The 15,895-nt window shown below is 45.3% G+C and overlaps 2 protein-coding genes across 2 annotated transcripts; one reads left to right on the forward strand and one right to left on the reverse strand.

Annotated features, from left to right (window-relative positions):
* Window positions 1-3,475: 3,475 nt before the first annotated feature.
* marchf5l (membrane-associated ring finger (C3HC4) 5, like) lies at window positions 3,476-5,976 on the reverse strand. Its single transcript, XM_072658573.1, has 7 exons — window positions 5,902-5,976; window positions 5,417-5,501; window positions 5,112-5,314; window positions 4,681-4,811; window positions 4,262-4,445; window positions 3,990-4,156; window positions 3,476-3,802 (listed from the first exon to the last, which is right to left on the reverse strand). The coding sequence occupies exons 2-7, from the start codon at window positions 5,443-5,445 to the stop codon at window positions 3,650-3,652; spliced, it is 867 nt and encodes a 288-aa protein (XP_072514674.1). The 5' UTR covers window positions 5,446-5,501; window positions 5,902-5,976; the 3' UTR covers window positions 3,476-3,649.
* Window positions 5,977-6,569: 593 nt separating this feature from the next.
* actr1b (actin related protein 1B) lies at window positions 6,570-14,048 on the forward strand. The gene is made up of 11 exons (XM_072658463.1): window positions 6,570-6,766; window positions 8,764-8,828; window positions 9,054-9,129; window positions 9,363-9,488; window positions 9,971-10,095; window positions 10,171-10,387; window positions 10,765-10,857; window positions 11,529-11,703; window positions 11,918-11,979; window positions 12,075-12,115; window positions 12,433-14,048. The coding sequence occupies exons 1-11, from the start codon at window positions 6,719-6,721 to the stop codon at window positions 12,533-12,535; spliced, it is 1,131 nt and encodes a 376-aa protein (XP_072514564.1). The 5' UTR covers window positions 6,570-6,718; the 3' UTR covers window positions 12,536-14,048.
* Window positions 14,049-15,895: the final 1,847 nt, after the last annotated feature.

Below are 15,895 nucleotides of genomic sequence, written 5' to 3' on the forward strand. Positions count from 1 at the left end.
TCACAACACCTTGACCACTCACAACGCTCACAACACCCTGACCACTCACGACACCCTGACCACTCACAACACTCAACACCCTGACCACTCACAACACCTTGACCACTCAAAATGCTCACAACACCCTGACCACTCACAACATTCAACACTCTGACCACTCACAACACTCAAAACCCTGACCACTCAAAACACTCACAACACTCTGACCACTTACAACACCTTGACCACTCACAACACCCTGACCACTCACAATGCTCACAACACTCTGACAACTCACAACGCTCACAACACCTTGACCACTCACAACACCCTGACCACTCACAACACCCTGACCACTCAAAACGCTCACAACACCCTGACCACTCACAACACTCACAACACCCTGACCACTCACAACACTCACAACACCCTGACCACTCACAACACCTTGACCACTCACAACACTCTGACCACTCACAACACCCTGACCACTCACAACACCCTGATCACTCACAACACCCTGACCACTCACAATGCTCACAACACCCTGACCACTCACAACACCTTGACCACTCACAACACCCTGACCACTCACACCACTCAACACCCTGACCACTCACAACACTCACAACACCCTGACCACTCACAACGCTCACAACACCCTGACCACTCACAACGCTCACAACACTCTGACCACTCACAACATCCTCACCACTTACAACGCTCACAACACTCTGACCACTCACAACACTCACAACACTGACCACTCACAACGCTCACAACACTCTGACCACTCACAACACCTTGACCACTCACAACACTCTGACCATTCACAACACCTTGACCACTCACAACGCTCACAACACCCTGACCACTCACGACACCCTGACCACTCGCAACACTCAACACCATGACCACTCACAACACCCTGACCACTCACAATGCTCACAACACCCTGACCACTCACAACACTCAACACCCTGACCACTCACAACACCCTGACCACTCACAACACTCTGAACACCCTGACCACTCACAACATCCTCACCACTTACAACGCTCACAACACTCTGACCACTCACAACACTCACAACACTGACCACTCACAATGCTCACAATACCCTGAACGCTCACAACACCCTGACCACTCACAGCGCTCATAACATCCTGACCACTCACAACACCTTGACCACTCACAACGCTCACAACACCCTGACCACTCACAACACCTTGACCACTCACAACGCTTACAACACCCTGACCACTCACAACGCTCACAACACTCTGACCACACACAACACCCTGACCACTCACAACACCTTGACCACTCACAACGCTCACAACACCCTGACCACTCGCAACACTCAACACCATGACCACTCACAACACCCTGACCACTCACAACACTCTGACCCCTCAAAACACCTTGACCACTCACAACACTCTGAGCACCCTGCCCAGTCACAACACTCACAACACCCTGACCACTCACAACACCCTGACCACTCACAATGCTCACAACACCCTGACCACTCACAACGCTCATAACATCCTGACCACTCACAACACCTTGACCACTCACAACGCTCACTACACCCTGACCACTCACAACACTCTGACCACTCACAACGCTCACAACACCCTGACCACTCACAACACCCTGACCACTCACAACACCTTGACCACTCACAACACTCTGAACACCCTGACCACTCACAATGCTCAAAACACCCTGACCACTCACAACACCCTGACCACTCACAACACCTTGACCACTCACAACGCTCACAACACCCTGACCACTCACAACACCCTGACCACTCACAACGCTCACAACACCCTGACCACTCACAACACCCTGACCACTCACAACACTCTGACCACTGAAAACACCTTGACCACTCACAACACTCTGAACACCCTGCCCAGTCACAACGCTCACAACACTCTGACCACTCACAACACCTTGACCACTCACAACACCCTGACCACTCACAACGCTCATAACATCCTGACCACTCACAACACCTTGACCACTCAACGCTCACAACACCCTGACCACTCACAACACTCACAACACCCTGACCACTCACAACGCTCACAACACTCACAACACCTTGACCACTCACAACGCTCACTACACCCTGACCACTCACAACTCTGACCACTCACAACGCTCACAACACCCTGACCACTCACAACACCCTCACCACTCACAACACCCTGACCACTCACAAAGCTCACAACACCCTGACCACTAACAACACTCACAACAGCCTGACCACTCACAACACTCTGACCACTCACAACGCTCACAACACCCTGACCACTCACAAAGCTCACAACACCCTGACCACTCACAACACCCTGAGCACTCACAAAGCTCACAACACCCTGACCACTAACAACACTCAACACCCTGACCACTCACAACACCCTGACCACTCACAACGCTCACAACACCCTGACCACTAACAACACTCAACACCCTGACCACTCACAACACCCTGACCACTCACAAAGCTCACAACACCCTGACCACTCACAAAGCTCACAACACCCTGACAACTCACAACACCCTGAGCACTCACAACGCTCACAACACCCTGACCACTCACAACACTCAACACCCTGACCACTCACAACACCCTGAGCACTCACAAAGCTCACAACACCCTGACCCCTAACAACACTCAACACCCTGACCACTCAACACCCTGAGCACTCACAACGCTCACAACACTCTGACCACTCACAACACTGCAGTGTGTAATGGTCAGTGTGTATTTAGCTGTAAATAATATTGTTTTTCAGAGTTGTATTATTTTTTAGTATTTATTTTTTTAAGTAATTAATATTTTTATTGTTTTTATTTATTGTGTAAATTCTGCTCATTCTCTACTTTTTGTAACTGAGCGTCAGAATATTTTTATTATTATTCCATTAATGATGTTATGAATAAAAGCAGTCAGTTTTGAAGATGGAAGTTAACTGTAAGACGCGTCACTCGTCTGTGTTTACTTATTTGTTTGTTTAGTGTTTACCTACATTTTATTAACTTGTATTTAAAAAAAATACAATATTGATTTTAATAAAAGATCAGATTTGAATCAGGTTTATACTGATGATGTAATGAAGTGATCAATCCTAAACTACTTCATAATTAAACAGTAATGATGATGATGATGATGATGTCATATCAGATCAGAGCTTTCTTCTCTTTCTAAGATATTATGGGATGTTTAGGAACATCAGTCCAACTGCTGTACTACATGAGCGCCCTCTGCTGGCTCAACTAAAGCTGTTACACCAGACTACAGACTTCTAAGGTAAAAGCAAAGGCGCAAGTATTTGTCACAGTACAGTGTACAAACATGTATCCGTTTAACCCATCTGTGGTAGATTCAGATTTATCTGTTATAAAAGTTGAAACACAACAGACCACATTAATATGAACAATAAAGTAAAAAGGAAAAGAAATACTGATTTCAGAAACTTAAATAATCTCACTTTAATAAAGAAAGAACTCAAATGAAATAACGGCATTTACAGAGTTTATGATCATCAGACTCAAGACCTCAGAAATCAGTAATGAACTGTTCAGGTTCTGAAGAATGAAGTCCGTCAGAGTGGAGGTAGAGCGCTCTCGATTCCACTTCCCTCTTCCTCATCACTCGTTTCCACCGTCCTCTTCCTCTGCTACGTCCCCGGAGCCGTCCCGCTCAGGGTAGTTAAGGATTCGTCGGTTTGCCTGGATCAGATACTGCTGCTGCTTAAAATACACCTTCAGCACTCCCTTAATCACCACGAACGCTATCCCACCCTGAAACACACACACACACACACACACACACACACACACACACACACACACACACGTTAGAATCACCACAATGCCACTGCTGCCACTAGATTTACTGAGGCCATGAGATTCAGTTCAGCAGAATCAAGGAGAGCAGACAGGAGAGGAAGGATGAGAAAAGTATTTGGACAGTCAGCTGGGTGCTCACCAGTACAGTGCGCTGCAGGCTGGAGGGAACCCTCCGAAAGAGAAGCCGACCAACCAGGCTGGCAATGGAGGGGAACACTAGTGCTCCACACAGTGTTCGCGACACTGAGATGTGGTCACCTCCGTAACCCCCATCAGCCGGCAGGCGGGGGAGGGGCCGACCGATACCTGCTCATAAACACAAAAACCTGCGTTACACACAGCAAAACTAACCTGCTTATGATCACCGCCGATTGGATGAACTGCTTGCTTGTGGGGTCTCTTAATACACACCGGGAACGATGCCGCTGAGCAGCTGCAATTTGGCTGAGTGACGCTGCCAAAGCCGTACAGCATAGTCTTCCCAACGGATCATCTTCCCCAGTACCAGCATCACGGGAATTGTGGGTAAACCCATCAGGAGGAAGAGAGGGTCCGCACGCTCCATAACGTCCAAACCCTTCTTATGACCCACCACCTAAACACACACACAAGCTTGAGACTAATTCAGGTCAGACCATCACTACGACACATCACTACAGCGTCGCCAGGGTTCCTGTTCAGATCACAGCAGTGTAAACGGGTCGTCTTGGTGAGAGCTTCGAGGGCGACTGCAGCAGTTTTGAAAAGAGCTACGTTTACTGCTCCGGGTTCGTAAAGTTAAAACACAGAGGGACGAACCACCACATAGAAGCCTAACCCTAGAACCAGACCTGCATGACTGTGACGGCTCCATAGGTGACCGCTGACCAGTACACCGTGCCCACCACCACACCGGCAGCAGCAAATGGACTGACCCGGGACAGAGCTCGATCCACCTGCTGTAGGAAATACACTAAAGGTCCTGAAACACAGGAACACAACAGGCCGTCACAAACACAACTGAACGAGTCTCCGTCATTAAACACAAATCCACTTCCGATCTAACGAGGCTTCAGGTCTCTCAGTCTGGACCAAAGTGGAGAACTGTGTGGTTCTGAATGTAAAGGTGTGTTTCACACTCTCAGCTTCAACATCCAACTAAAAGACGTGACAACAGTGAAACAGAGGGAAAGGTACCTTTCACACCCCCCTCCCTCCCTCCCACTCTCTCACATCATTATGGACATCACTGGAACTCAGAGGGCATGGTGTAAGCACTGACCCATTTTGGGGAAGACTATGCGGTACTCTGTACCGCACTGTGGGCAGCTGACTGCTCCGCCACTGTTGCCCTTCTGCTTCTCGTCTAGCCAGCGCTGCAAACAGGCCTGGTGGATCCACTTGGTGCAGCCTTTACACCGACACGGACTGACCCACTCAGCCACACGGTCCTCTCTCTCGGTCGCAAAACACACCCAGCAGTGCCTGCAGAGGGAAATACACCAAACACCATCCGCTGCAGGATACACAGCACTTCTACATTCAACAGCACATAAAACCTACACATATAATAAAACACTCATTTACCTTTCAGGAGGTTCATCTGCAGAAGCCATGATCAATCACGTCAGATCATCAAACTGTCTGATCATCAGTCTGTCTACCACAGCAGCTGATTTACACACAACAGAGGATTAGAGCTCATTTATTCTTAAGATGGTTTAATGAACAGAGAACACAGCTCCAGTCTGAGCACCCTCCCCACACCGCACACATTCAGCTGATTCGGGCGAAGCGTGAACCTGAAGTTCAGCCCGACGGTAAAGTCTCTTCTTGTTCTCAGGTCCACCTTAAATCCTGCAGCTGTGAGCAGTCTGACAGCCGGAGGCTCCGACGTCCCCCGCTGCACTTTTTAAGGTGGACCGGAGAATTAACGGGAGAAAACACCGGAGGCGTCTCCAACTTCGTAGATTCAACATTATTGTTATTATTACTTTTTTGTGCGATACAAATTTGACGAGATTCATAAACAACCATACAGCAGATAAATCACCTTAAACTCGAGTTCTCACCTTTAAAAACAGATTTATGATGTTTTAGCCAGTCAGTGTTTACTAAGCCACTTTTAGCAACTTCCGCTCCAAAAGCTGCCCGGAGGAAATCGAGAACAAAATAAGAGTCCTCAACCAACAAACACACAAATACAAATGAAAATATTACAATTTAAATATAAAGATAACAAAAAAAAAACGAATTAAAATGTACAGCATGTATTGACATATGGCCAGATATATTAAGTTACTAAGTTAATTGTTTATCTTTAGATGTACACACACATACATAAACAGATTTAGAACAGTTTCACTCCTAGACCTTCATGAATATTTACCCCATAGTCCTTTAGCTTATAGACATTTCACTAATATATATATAGTGACATTTACCTCATCAACATTTAGCTCACCGATCCTGTAGCCCTTTAGACATTTTTCCTTGAATATATTAGCTATACCTCACACACAGACATGAGAGACGTTTTTCTCATGGGCAGTTTGCCTTATATACATTTTTGTTAATAGCCCTGTACCCTCACACATATTAAATCTATTTCATCCTTTAATGTTTGATTTATTTTGGACTGAAATATAAAACACACCACAGACCTCTGTATCTCCCGCCCACTGCTGTGTTCTAGAGAAATACAATTGGCTGCTCCAGCTGCCAGTCAGGGAGGGTTAGGTTGTGATGTGTGTAGGGTAGGTTAGGTTAGGTTGCGTATCGCCGGCCAGCCTGTGTTGTGTGCGCTGCGGATTTTCATGATTAATAAACTTTCCTGCAGATTTTCTTATTAACAGCCGAGCGAGGAACCCGCCGAGGAGCACATTCAGGATGGAGTCCTACGATATTATAGCCAACCAGCCGGTTGTGATTGATAATGTGAGTATGATGTCACCCACCCATCCACACCCTGCGTTAGCTTTAGCGGAGCGGCTAAACTTCGGGACAATGGCAGTGCTTATTTAGCTTAGCTTAGATCAGATAAGCTGGAGTGGCTTAGCTGGCTGGGTCGAATGTGCTTTATTGCGTGTATAAATAGATATGTGGCGGATTTTGGGACCAGCTTTTATATCAGCGTTTAGGTGGTTTGGCTGAATTGTCTGGTCCACCTTAAATAGTGCAGCAGTTACATCCTGGCGCCTCAGGCGTTACCACATTAACTGCTGCACCATTTAAGGTGGAACGGCTAATACGAGAAAACAGCGAAGTCAGTGTGTTTCTGACTTACAGTGATGTTAACTAATAGTTAATATTTACTTATCTTAATGAAAAACCTTCTTTATTTAATCTGGATGACAGGCCTCGGCTGGACTGTTATTGTGGCTAAAATGGCTGGCTGGTCTGGACCCCGCCTTGTGAGCTGTCATCTACTGTAAACATAAAGATCCTCCAGTGAAACCGTTCTGTCAAGATTCTCCCTGTTCATCCCTGTTCATCCCTGTTCATCTCTGTTCATCTCAGTGTTGCAGTTTGTTTATCCTGGTGTCACTCGCCTTACTTCTTCATTTTTTCTACATTATGTTAAACGGCAGCAGAATTCCAGTGTGTGTTTTTAAGATGAAGACCTTCAGAGAGCTTCAGAGAGCAGATTAAACCCTGAGCTTCACTGTGGAGAATCTTACAGACTCCTACTTCTTTACATCTCTACAGTGGAGTAAATGGAACCAGGCAGGCATCAGTTGCCATGACTACAGCACAGATACAGTCCATAATTTATCTCCTATCCAAACCCACCAGTGCAGCTACACAAGTCTTCTGAGTTTTATATGGAATGATGATGATGATGATGATGATGATGAAGGTAAAATAGTGAATAGAGAATCTGAACTAATCCAGTTTTCTTTAGGGACTACTTTCTGTAGCTGCACTACACCCTGCAGCATGTATCCCTCCACCATTTTAATGATCTGGTTCTAAAAGCAGGTTCTAGAGCCGAGCTCTTCTCAGAACTCTGGTAGAACCGTGTCTCAGGCATCAGGCAGCGTCTTCATCACCATTAGGTGAAGAAGCTTTTAGAGAATTTTACACCTGAAACTAAACTAAGGAACTTTATCTATGTCCCAGCATCTTCACATACGTGGGCTGTATCTTCCTTTACTTGACACTGATTGCTTTGTAGACGCAGGAACCCTTTCAGGTTCATTTTGTTGCCACTTTCTGGGTAATATTATAGTGCACATACCAGCAGCACCAACTTCAGGCACAGTACTCGTAGCGACCCTGCGAGCCAGCTTCATTTTCACTACTTTTGCGGTTCTTCTTCTGTTGTCTGATGGGTGACGAAAGCCTGCCTCAGATTTCAGAAAACTGTTTTTGTACTGCAAACGAACCGGACCATGATTCAGTTGATCCGGACTGAGGCCACCTCTATTGGTCTGACTCAATTTTGCCCCATTTGTTCGGACCGTGGTTCGCTGCACTTTCGCACCTGCTGTTATGTTTCGGGCCTAACTGAAAAGTCTGAAAGTCCGGACCAAACAAGGTAGACACGAAAGTAGCCTCAGAGCCTCAGACATCTGCTTTCGTTCACCACCACTGTCAACAGTTCTGACAGTGTTATCTAAAGCCAAGCGTTTCGCACCAAACCCCCCAAAATCCCACCCTGAAGGAGTTGGATATTATTTAATTCTGGAGAACTGTAGAAATATTTGTGAACTTCCCCTTTGTAGGAATTGCAAATGGAAGTAGACGTTACGGGTGTTTCCCTTTTAAATGCAGTTGTTTGTGAATAATGAGAGTTTCTGATGTTCCCTGAAGGTCGGTCTCATGACTCGATAAAATCAGCTCTGAGAGTAGTTTTTCTTTTTGAGCAGAATCAATCAGGCCGTTGTGCTTCTGCTCCGTTCGTTCATGTTCCTGCTGTTCTTCTCCCGCAGGGCTCTGGAGCCATCAAAGCCGGGTTTGCTGGAGACCAGATTCCTAAATACTGCTTCCCAAATTAGTAAGTTGTCTCTCTTATTATTCACACGTTTACCTGTCTCAGATCTTACTTCAGTATGAGTTGTGTTATCATCACAGGTGTCAATCAAATGTGCGGGCAGGCAGGCGGGCACCTCACTGAATCAGTGTTGTGATGTAGATCAGCCTGCCGCTACCTTCAGTCTGTCACACTAATGATCTCCTCCCTATCTTCTATATTTTCGTATCTGCTGTGTACCGATCTCAGTGTGGGACGACCCAAACACGTGCGGGTGATGGCTGGCGCTCTCGAGGGGGACCTCTTCATCGGCCCTAAAGCTGAGGTACTGCAGCCTGAACTCTACAGTCTTCACAGCTCTTCTGTTATTACCGTTGTTCCACTTCTACAGCAGAACTGTTGTTAAGTTCAGAAGAACTCTGAGAGCAGAGTCTTATAAATGCTTTTTACAGCTAACTAAAAATACTGCACGCTCACTTTCTATTAAACGTGTGTGTGTGTGTGTGTGTGTGTGTGTGTGTGTGTGTGTGTGTGTGTGTGCGTGCGTGCGTGCTGCAGGAGCATAGGGGTCTGCTGTCAGTACGCTATCCAATGGAACACGGCATTGTGAAAGACTGGAATGATATGGAGCGGATCTGGCAGTACGTTTACTCGAAGGAGCAGCTCCAGACCTTCTCTGAGGAGGTGAGATTTCTCAGTGAAATCCTGTAAATGTTCTGCTTGTTTGTAAACGGGTTTAGTCCCAGTTTACAGCTTTACAGCTACGGTGTGTCTCCGTCCGCAGAGGTTCAGATTTCTCCTTTAAGTTAATGAGTTTGGCAGGTGTGTTGCATTTAGCCAATCAGGTGAGGATAAACATTTGAAGACGTTTGATTGGATGTGGATATTTTTGGAACTGAACAGCAAAATGTAGATCATACGAAGCTCAGGTGACCCACTACAGCTGATGCACATTCTTAAAATAATAAAATTATAAAAATGATAATCATGAGTCGACGTTTTTATCCTGCAGCTACAGACTGAATTTGGAGAACAGAGTTTCAGATTGTTCCTGTTCTCACAGTTCATTTCCAGAACAGAATCACGTAGAAATGACTCGTTCCGCTAGACACAGAGAGGTCCTCAGAGTTCTTTGTGTGTGATTAGTGTTTGTTCTGCACGTGCAGCACCCGGTTCTCCTGACTGAAGCTCCCCTGAACCCCAGTAAGAATCGCGAGCGTGCAGCTGAGGTGTTCTTTGAGACTTTCAATGTTCCAGCTCTTTTCATCTCCATGCAGGCCGTCCTCAGCTTGTGAGTACACTCACACACTCCTCACTGTAGTTTTTCCTTCAGTCAGAATGTTTACGCCAGTGTGTTCTTCTGCAGGTACGCCACTGGCCGCACCACCGGCGTGGTTCTAGATGCTGGAGATGGAGTGACCCACGCTGTTCCCATTTATGAGGGCTTCGCTATCCCTCACTCCATCATGCGGGTTGACATCGCCGGCCGAGACGTCTCTCGCTACCTGCGCCTGCTCCTGCGGAAGGAAGGCTACGACTTCCACACATCCGCCGAGTTTGAAGTGGTGCGCACCATGAAGGAGGTACATTGAGGCGCTAGAGCGTGAAACCTAATCCTAGCACACACACACACACACACACATTAGAATGCAGACAAGATGTAGTTCCATTTCTAACAGCTCATAAAGTCACCTTTCTTACACACTTTAAATCCCGAGTTCCAGTGGAGATCTGTGACTAACAAACATCCAACTCCTGATGGATCAGATTCAGAGTGGAGATACAGACCACGCCCACTTTTTATAATCAGCATTGTTTTAAAAAACAAATGAAAATCTAAAACTGACCCACAAACAGTCTTTGGAGAGAGTTCAGAAGTCTAAGACTGTGGTGTCGAAAGAAGGTGATTCAGGCTGGTTTGGAGATGAGGATCATCCTGTGTTCTGTGTTTGTGTTTCAGAGAGCCTGCTACCTCTCCCTAAACCCTCAGAAGGATGAAACTCTGGAGACGGAGAAAGCGCAGTACACTCTCCCGGACGGAAGCACGGTGGATGTAAGACTTTCTTATTTTAGCAGCACTGGATCAGAATCTGGAAATTTGCTGCTGTTTACCAACATTGGAGATTGGACAGTTCGTGATGTTGATCAGATCAGATCTGCTGCCTCTCTCAGCGTAGTTCTTTATTTTAGCGCTCATTTAGTTTCTAAATATCAGTTAAAAAAATAATAAAAGAGCCGATATTGTCTCTATCTGGGCTTTTTAATCTCCCTACTTCACACAGGTGTATGCAAAAGTTTAGACTCTCTCAGCCTGATTGCGTTTTACTGATGTTTAAAAGATCTGTGAAGAGAGGTAAACACACACCGAGCAGCAAACTATTTAAAAATAATGTGACTGTGTGAAGCTGAAAACGGGCCGTCAAGACAACCATCCAAATGCACCTCGCCATCCATCAACTCCCTCTGCGCCCGCCTTCAACGATCTGAGGGAACATGAGTGGAAGCTTTGGCTGAAGTTCATTAGATCAGAGCTACATTATCCTTCCACATCATCGTCAGTAGCTGCAGCGAGCGTTCACTCCTTTGTGCTTTAACTCAGTCTGGCTTGGCCAGCGGTGCCCAAACTGTTCTACCCAGTATTGCCGTTCCTGTGATCACAGCAGTACAGAGCAGTTTCTTTTTCCTTTGGAGATTAGTAAATGTGTGTGTGTGTTTTCCCTGCAGATCGGGCCGGCGCGTTTTCGAGCACCGGAGCTCCTGTTCAGGCCAGATCTGATTGGAGACGAGAGCGAGGGCATTCATGAAGTTTTGGCTTTCGCTATTCAGAAATCAGACATGGACCTGCGGCGCACGCTCTTCTCCAACATCGTCCTGTCTGGAGGATCAACACTCTTTAAAGGTTCTGACTTCACCTGCACTTAACACACCTATCTGCACACGCCCATACAAATTATTATTATATTAATTAATATTAATAATTAATTAATATATAATATTATATTAAATTTATATTTTATATTCATTAATTATATAATATAATAATAATAATGATCTCTGAATTGTGTGAGAGCTGAATTTTGAATTTTTGAATTGTGTGTGCTGCTCTTTGACAGGTTTTGGAGACCGGTTGTTAAGTGAAGTGAAGAAGCTTGCTCCCAAAGATGTTAAAATAAAGGTGAGGGAGTTTCAGTGAAACATTTATTCAGATTTCACTTGTTCTGCTTATTATTTAACGTGTGTGTGTGTGTGTGTGTGTGTGTGTGTTTTCAGATATCTGCACCACAGGAGAGACTTTATTCCACATGGATTGGGTAAGACTAAAATGAGTTTTTATCTTCTGCTCTAAAAGTTAGTGTTAATAACATGTTAATAACATTATTCTAAGATATAGATGAGCTTTACAGTCGGGGAGCCACTACCCGTATATTTATGATCTAGGATCTGTACAGTCTGACAGTTTTGTTGCCTGTGCTGCTCTCACTGCAGGAACTGAATTTAGGTGTGAATCTGTAGAGTTATTAAACCACATATAATACAATAAGAATCAATTCTTTCAGCTCCTAGATGACTCTTTGTTTAATGAATTTGACACGTGTGTGTGTGTGTGTGTGTGTGTGTGTGTGTGTAGGGGATCTATCCTAGCATCGTTGGACACCTTTAAGAAGATGTGGGTTTCTAAGAAGGAGTATGAAGAGGACCGCGCTCGAGCCATCCACAGGAAGACGTTTTAATACCCCACACACACTATTCCCCCCCCCCCCCCCCCTCGCTGCTCTGTCTGTCTCCTTGAATTTTTTTCCTTAACGACCCCCCCCCCCATCCCACCGCTTTGCATTTCCTCCCTTTAGGCTCCGCCCCTGCAGCTGTGGCATGTCCCTTGTAGCCCCGTCCCATTACAGACCCCCCCCCCCCTTTTGTTGGGACTGGTCAGAAGTGGGATTGAATCCGGGCCATCAAACACAACCGGCTTTCCAGGGCAGCGGTCAATCCTAACTTCCATTTCATTTATTGAAGGAAAAGCTCGGATATTTATTACTGTATTTCTCGCCCTGTTCCGTAACCATAACCATAATCGCACCTCCTGCAGCGCCACGCTCTCAGGTGTAGTACCGAATTAGAGCCGATGAGTGTATCACTGTAAAGTCCATTCCAGAACCGGAGAGGACGGTCAGTTCTGTAGCGCCGCCGTCTCCGCTGTGTTTAATAGTGTCGTCGACTCCTCCTGGTTTAGCTGGTTAGTGAGGTTGGAGCCGATCGTTAAAAGAAGGTTTGTGTCGTCTCTGGTCAAAAGGAACTGAACAGAACACTCTCCGGAGGGACCGGCACCTTCAGCACTTAACCGTTGACCCGGAGCAGAAGGCGCCGGTCACTGATAGAGACCATAATTGGGTTTTGAATAACAGATCCTGAAAATGCCCTCCGTCCTTCTGACCACCCCCCCCCCCCCACCCCCCGGTGTCCAGACTGTACTTTTCTTTAAACTTCCAGAACCTTCCTTCCTTGATTTCTGAGTTCACGCTCGTCTGCCGCAGTGCCGGGTCTCTCTGCAGGAGTGAAGAATCTGAATCGGGGGTCCGGACCCTGATTCGGCTGGGTTAATTGGCTGGTCAGTCGGCAAGGTCAGGTGATCAGGAGCTGAAACACTGTGTGAAGAAGTCTCGACACCCCTGAGCTAAACCATTCAGTCTTTCTGCTGTAAAGGTCCTGATTACAGTAAACGGGAAACGAGGACGGAAGGACAGCTGAGGGTCAGCTTTGACCCTGGGCAAAAAGAATGTGACAAAATAATGGAAACAGCAGGGAGAGAAAATCGGTGTATCAGAAACTCCATCATCACCTCGTCTGAGTTTCTGAAGAGAAGTGACACTAAAACCTTCTGAGCTTTAGCACACTGCACTGTGGAGAGATGAGAGCCTGAACAAAATTAACACACACACACACACACACACAGTGGAGACGAGACACAGAGCGTTTTCAGTTCAGATTAATCCTTTTCTCTCAACCGAACGTCTTCTGCTGTTTCCATTATTTTGTCTCCACAGCTGGTAAAGAGGCGTGGCCAGATGGTCTGTGTCTGATTCGTCAGTGAGACTGGCTGTAGTGTCTTTATCAGAAAGTCAAAGTTCTTCTCATTTTGTTTTTGTTGTTTTCTAAGATATGATGATGATGGTGATGATGATGATGGTCAGCCTTGTGTACAGTGGATTATTCAAATAAACACAAAAAGGACTAAAATGTACAAAATCGTTCCTTCAGCTGTTGTTTTTTTCCATTTTGTAAAAATTGAGTACACTGAATAAAGGAAGGACTGTCTGAGCTTGGCGTGAGGGCAGTGTTTCTCAGGAAGTGGAGAAGCGCTCGGTCAGCTCCTCTGAGAGTTCCTGTGTTTGCTGGTTATCTTCAGTCTCTTCAGTCAGACAGGAGAACGTTCCCCAGCTGTAATCGGCTCTGAAGCCACCCACTTTTATATAAACCCAGACCAGACCAAACCTCTGTGGAAAGATTGGACTCAGTCGGTTCTGATAACACTGTAAAACTGATTGAACCATTGAAACCAGTAACAGATTGGACAGTTTCCATTCTGGGTCTTAATTACAAAATGAATGATAAATAATTATAAAACAGATCTGAGTTATTTACACTGCCAGTGTTTCAGAAACCATTTCAATCAGAACTGATCAGACCTCTGGCACGGAGAGAAGACCGGTTTCCTGTTGAATGAAATCAGATGTTCTACCGAAAGCAGGAGCTGTTCGGAAGGGTTTTATAGATGTTTAGGAAGTAAACGCACAGAACTGAAAATCAAACTTGAATTATTCCTGTTTTTACGAGCTGAATGCAGAGGCTGAAACATTAATAACTTACATTAAACATCAATATATTAACATTAATGTAATTATTCTAAACTAATTAAATAAAGCTAGTTTGGGAAGTTGACAGTAGCTTGCAAAAGTTTGGGCACCTTACATGGCCAGTATTTAGCAACTCCCCCTTCAGAGTCCTTCAGTTCCTGTTACCTGATTTTCACTCATTCCTCCTGCAGATGGTTCTGGTTCTCTGAGGTTCTGTGAGGTTCTTGCCTTGTCCTGCTGCTCTGCTCTTTTTAGGTCTATCCATGATGATGTTTAGATCGGGGGACTGTGGGGCCATGGCAGAACCTTCAGGTGTGTCCAGGACGATTATCTTATATGAAGGTCATGCTCAGTAGAACAGAACCACCCCAGAGTCTGCTGGACTTCCGGAGGGTCCTCTGCAGTTCTGACCAATGAAGCAAACACAGGTCTAGCGCCTCTGCGGGCTGGTTGCAGTATGATGCTCAACCCTGTAAGTTCTGTCATTTCGGGAGGTTCGGTTCTAGTTCTATAATCTGAAGCGTGAATGAAATGTCTCCATCTGAGAGGGTCATAGATCTGGACACTCACTATTTAAGAAGGATGAGACGGCAATATTCAAAATAACAGTTATTCATATCTTTGATTGAAAAGTAAGAGAGAATTGAAACAGAGGAAATATTTACAGGTTGGTCAGTTACAGGGTTTCAGCACACTGCTGTCTCTCTGCTGTCCTGAGTTCATCTTCACATGCTGTTCAGCTCCAAGCACTGATCTAAGGTTTTGATGCCGGGACAGTCTAATGACCTGTGAGGATCAGGACCCCGCAGCTGTCTGTTTGTGTTTTTCAGGTGGTGGGATTTTTCTGCAGGGTTGTACTAATGTTCCTTCATGAAGCAGCAGGTCGGTCAGCTGGGCTGCAGGTGCTGGGTGGGGTGTGTTAGCAGAAGCGTGTGACATTTAACCAGACAGGACATTATTCCATTATTATTCCATTATTATTCCATTATTCCATTATTATTCCATTATTATTCCATTATTCCATTATTATTCCATTATTATTACATTATTACATTATTATTCCATTATTATTCTATTATTACATTATTATTACATTATTATTACATTATTACATTATTATTCCATTATTATTCTATTATTACATTATTATTACATTATTACATTATTATTCCATTATTATTCCATTATTATTCTATTATTACATTATTACATTATTATTCCATTATTATTCTATTATTA

This window comes from Salminus brasiliensis, chromosome 16 (assembly GCF_030463535.1).
Source record: "Salminus brasiliensis chromosome 16, fSalBra1.hap2, whole genome shotgun sequence".
Lineage (NCBI taxonomy): Eukaryota > Metazoa > Chordata > Actinopteri > Characiformes > Bryconidae > Salminus > Salminus brasiliensis.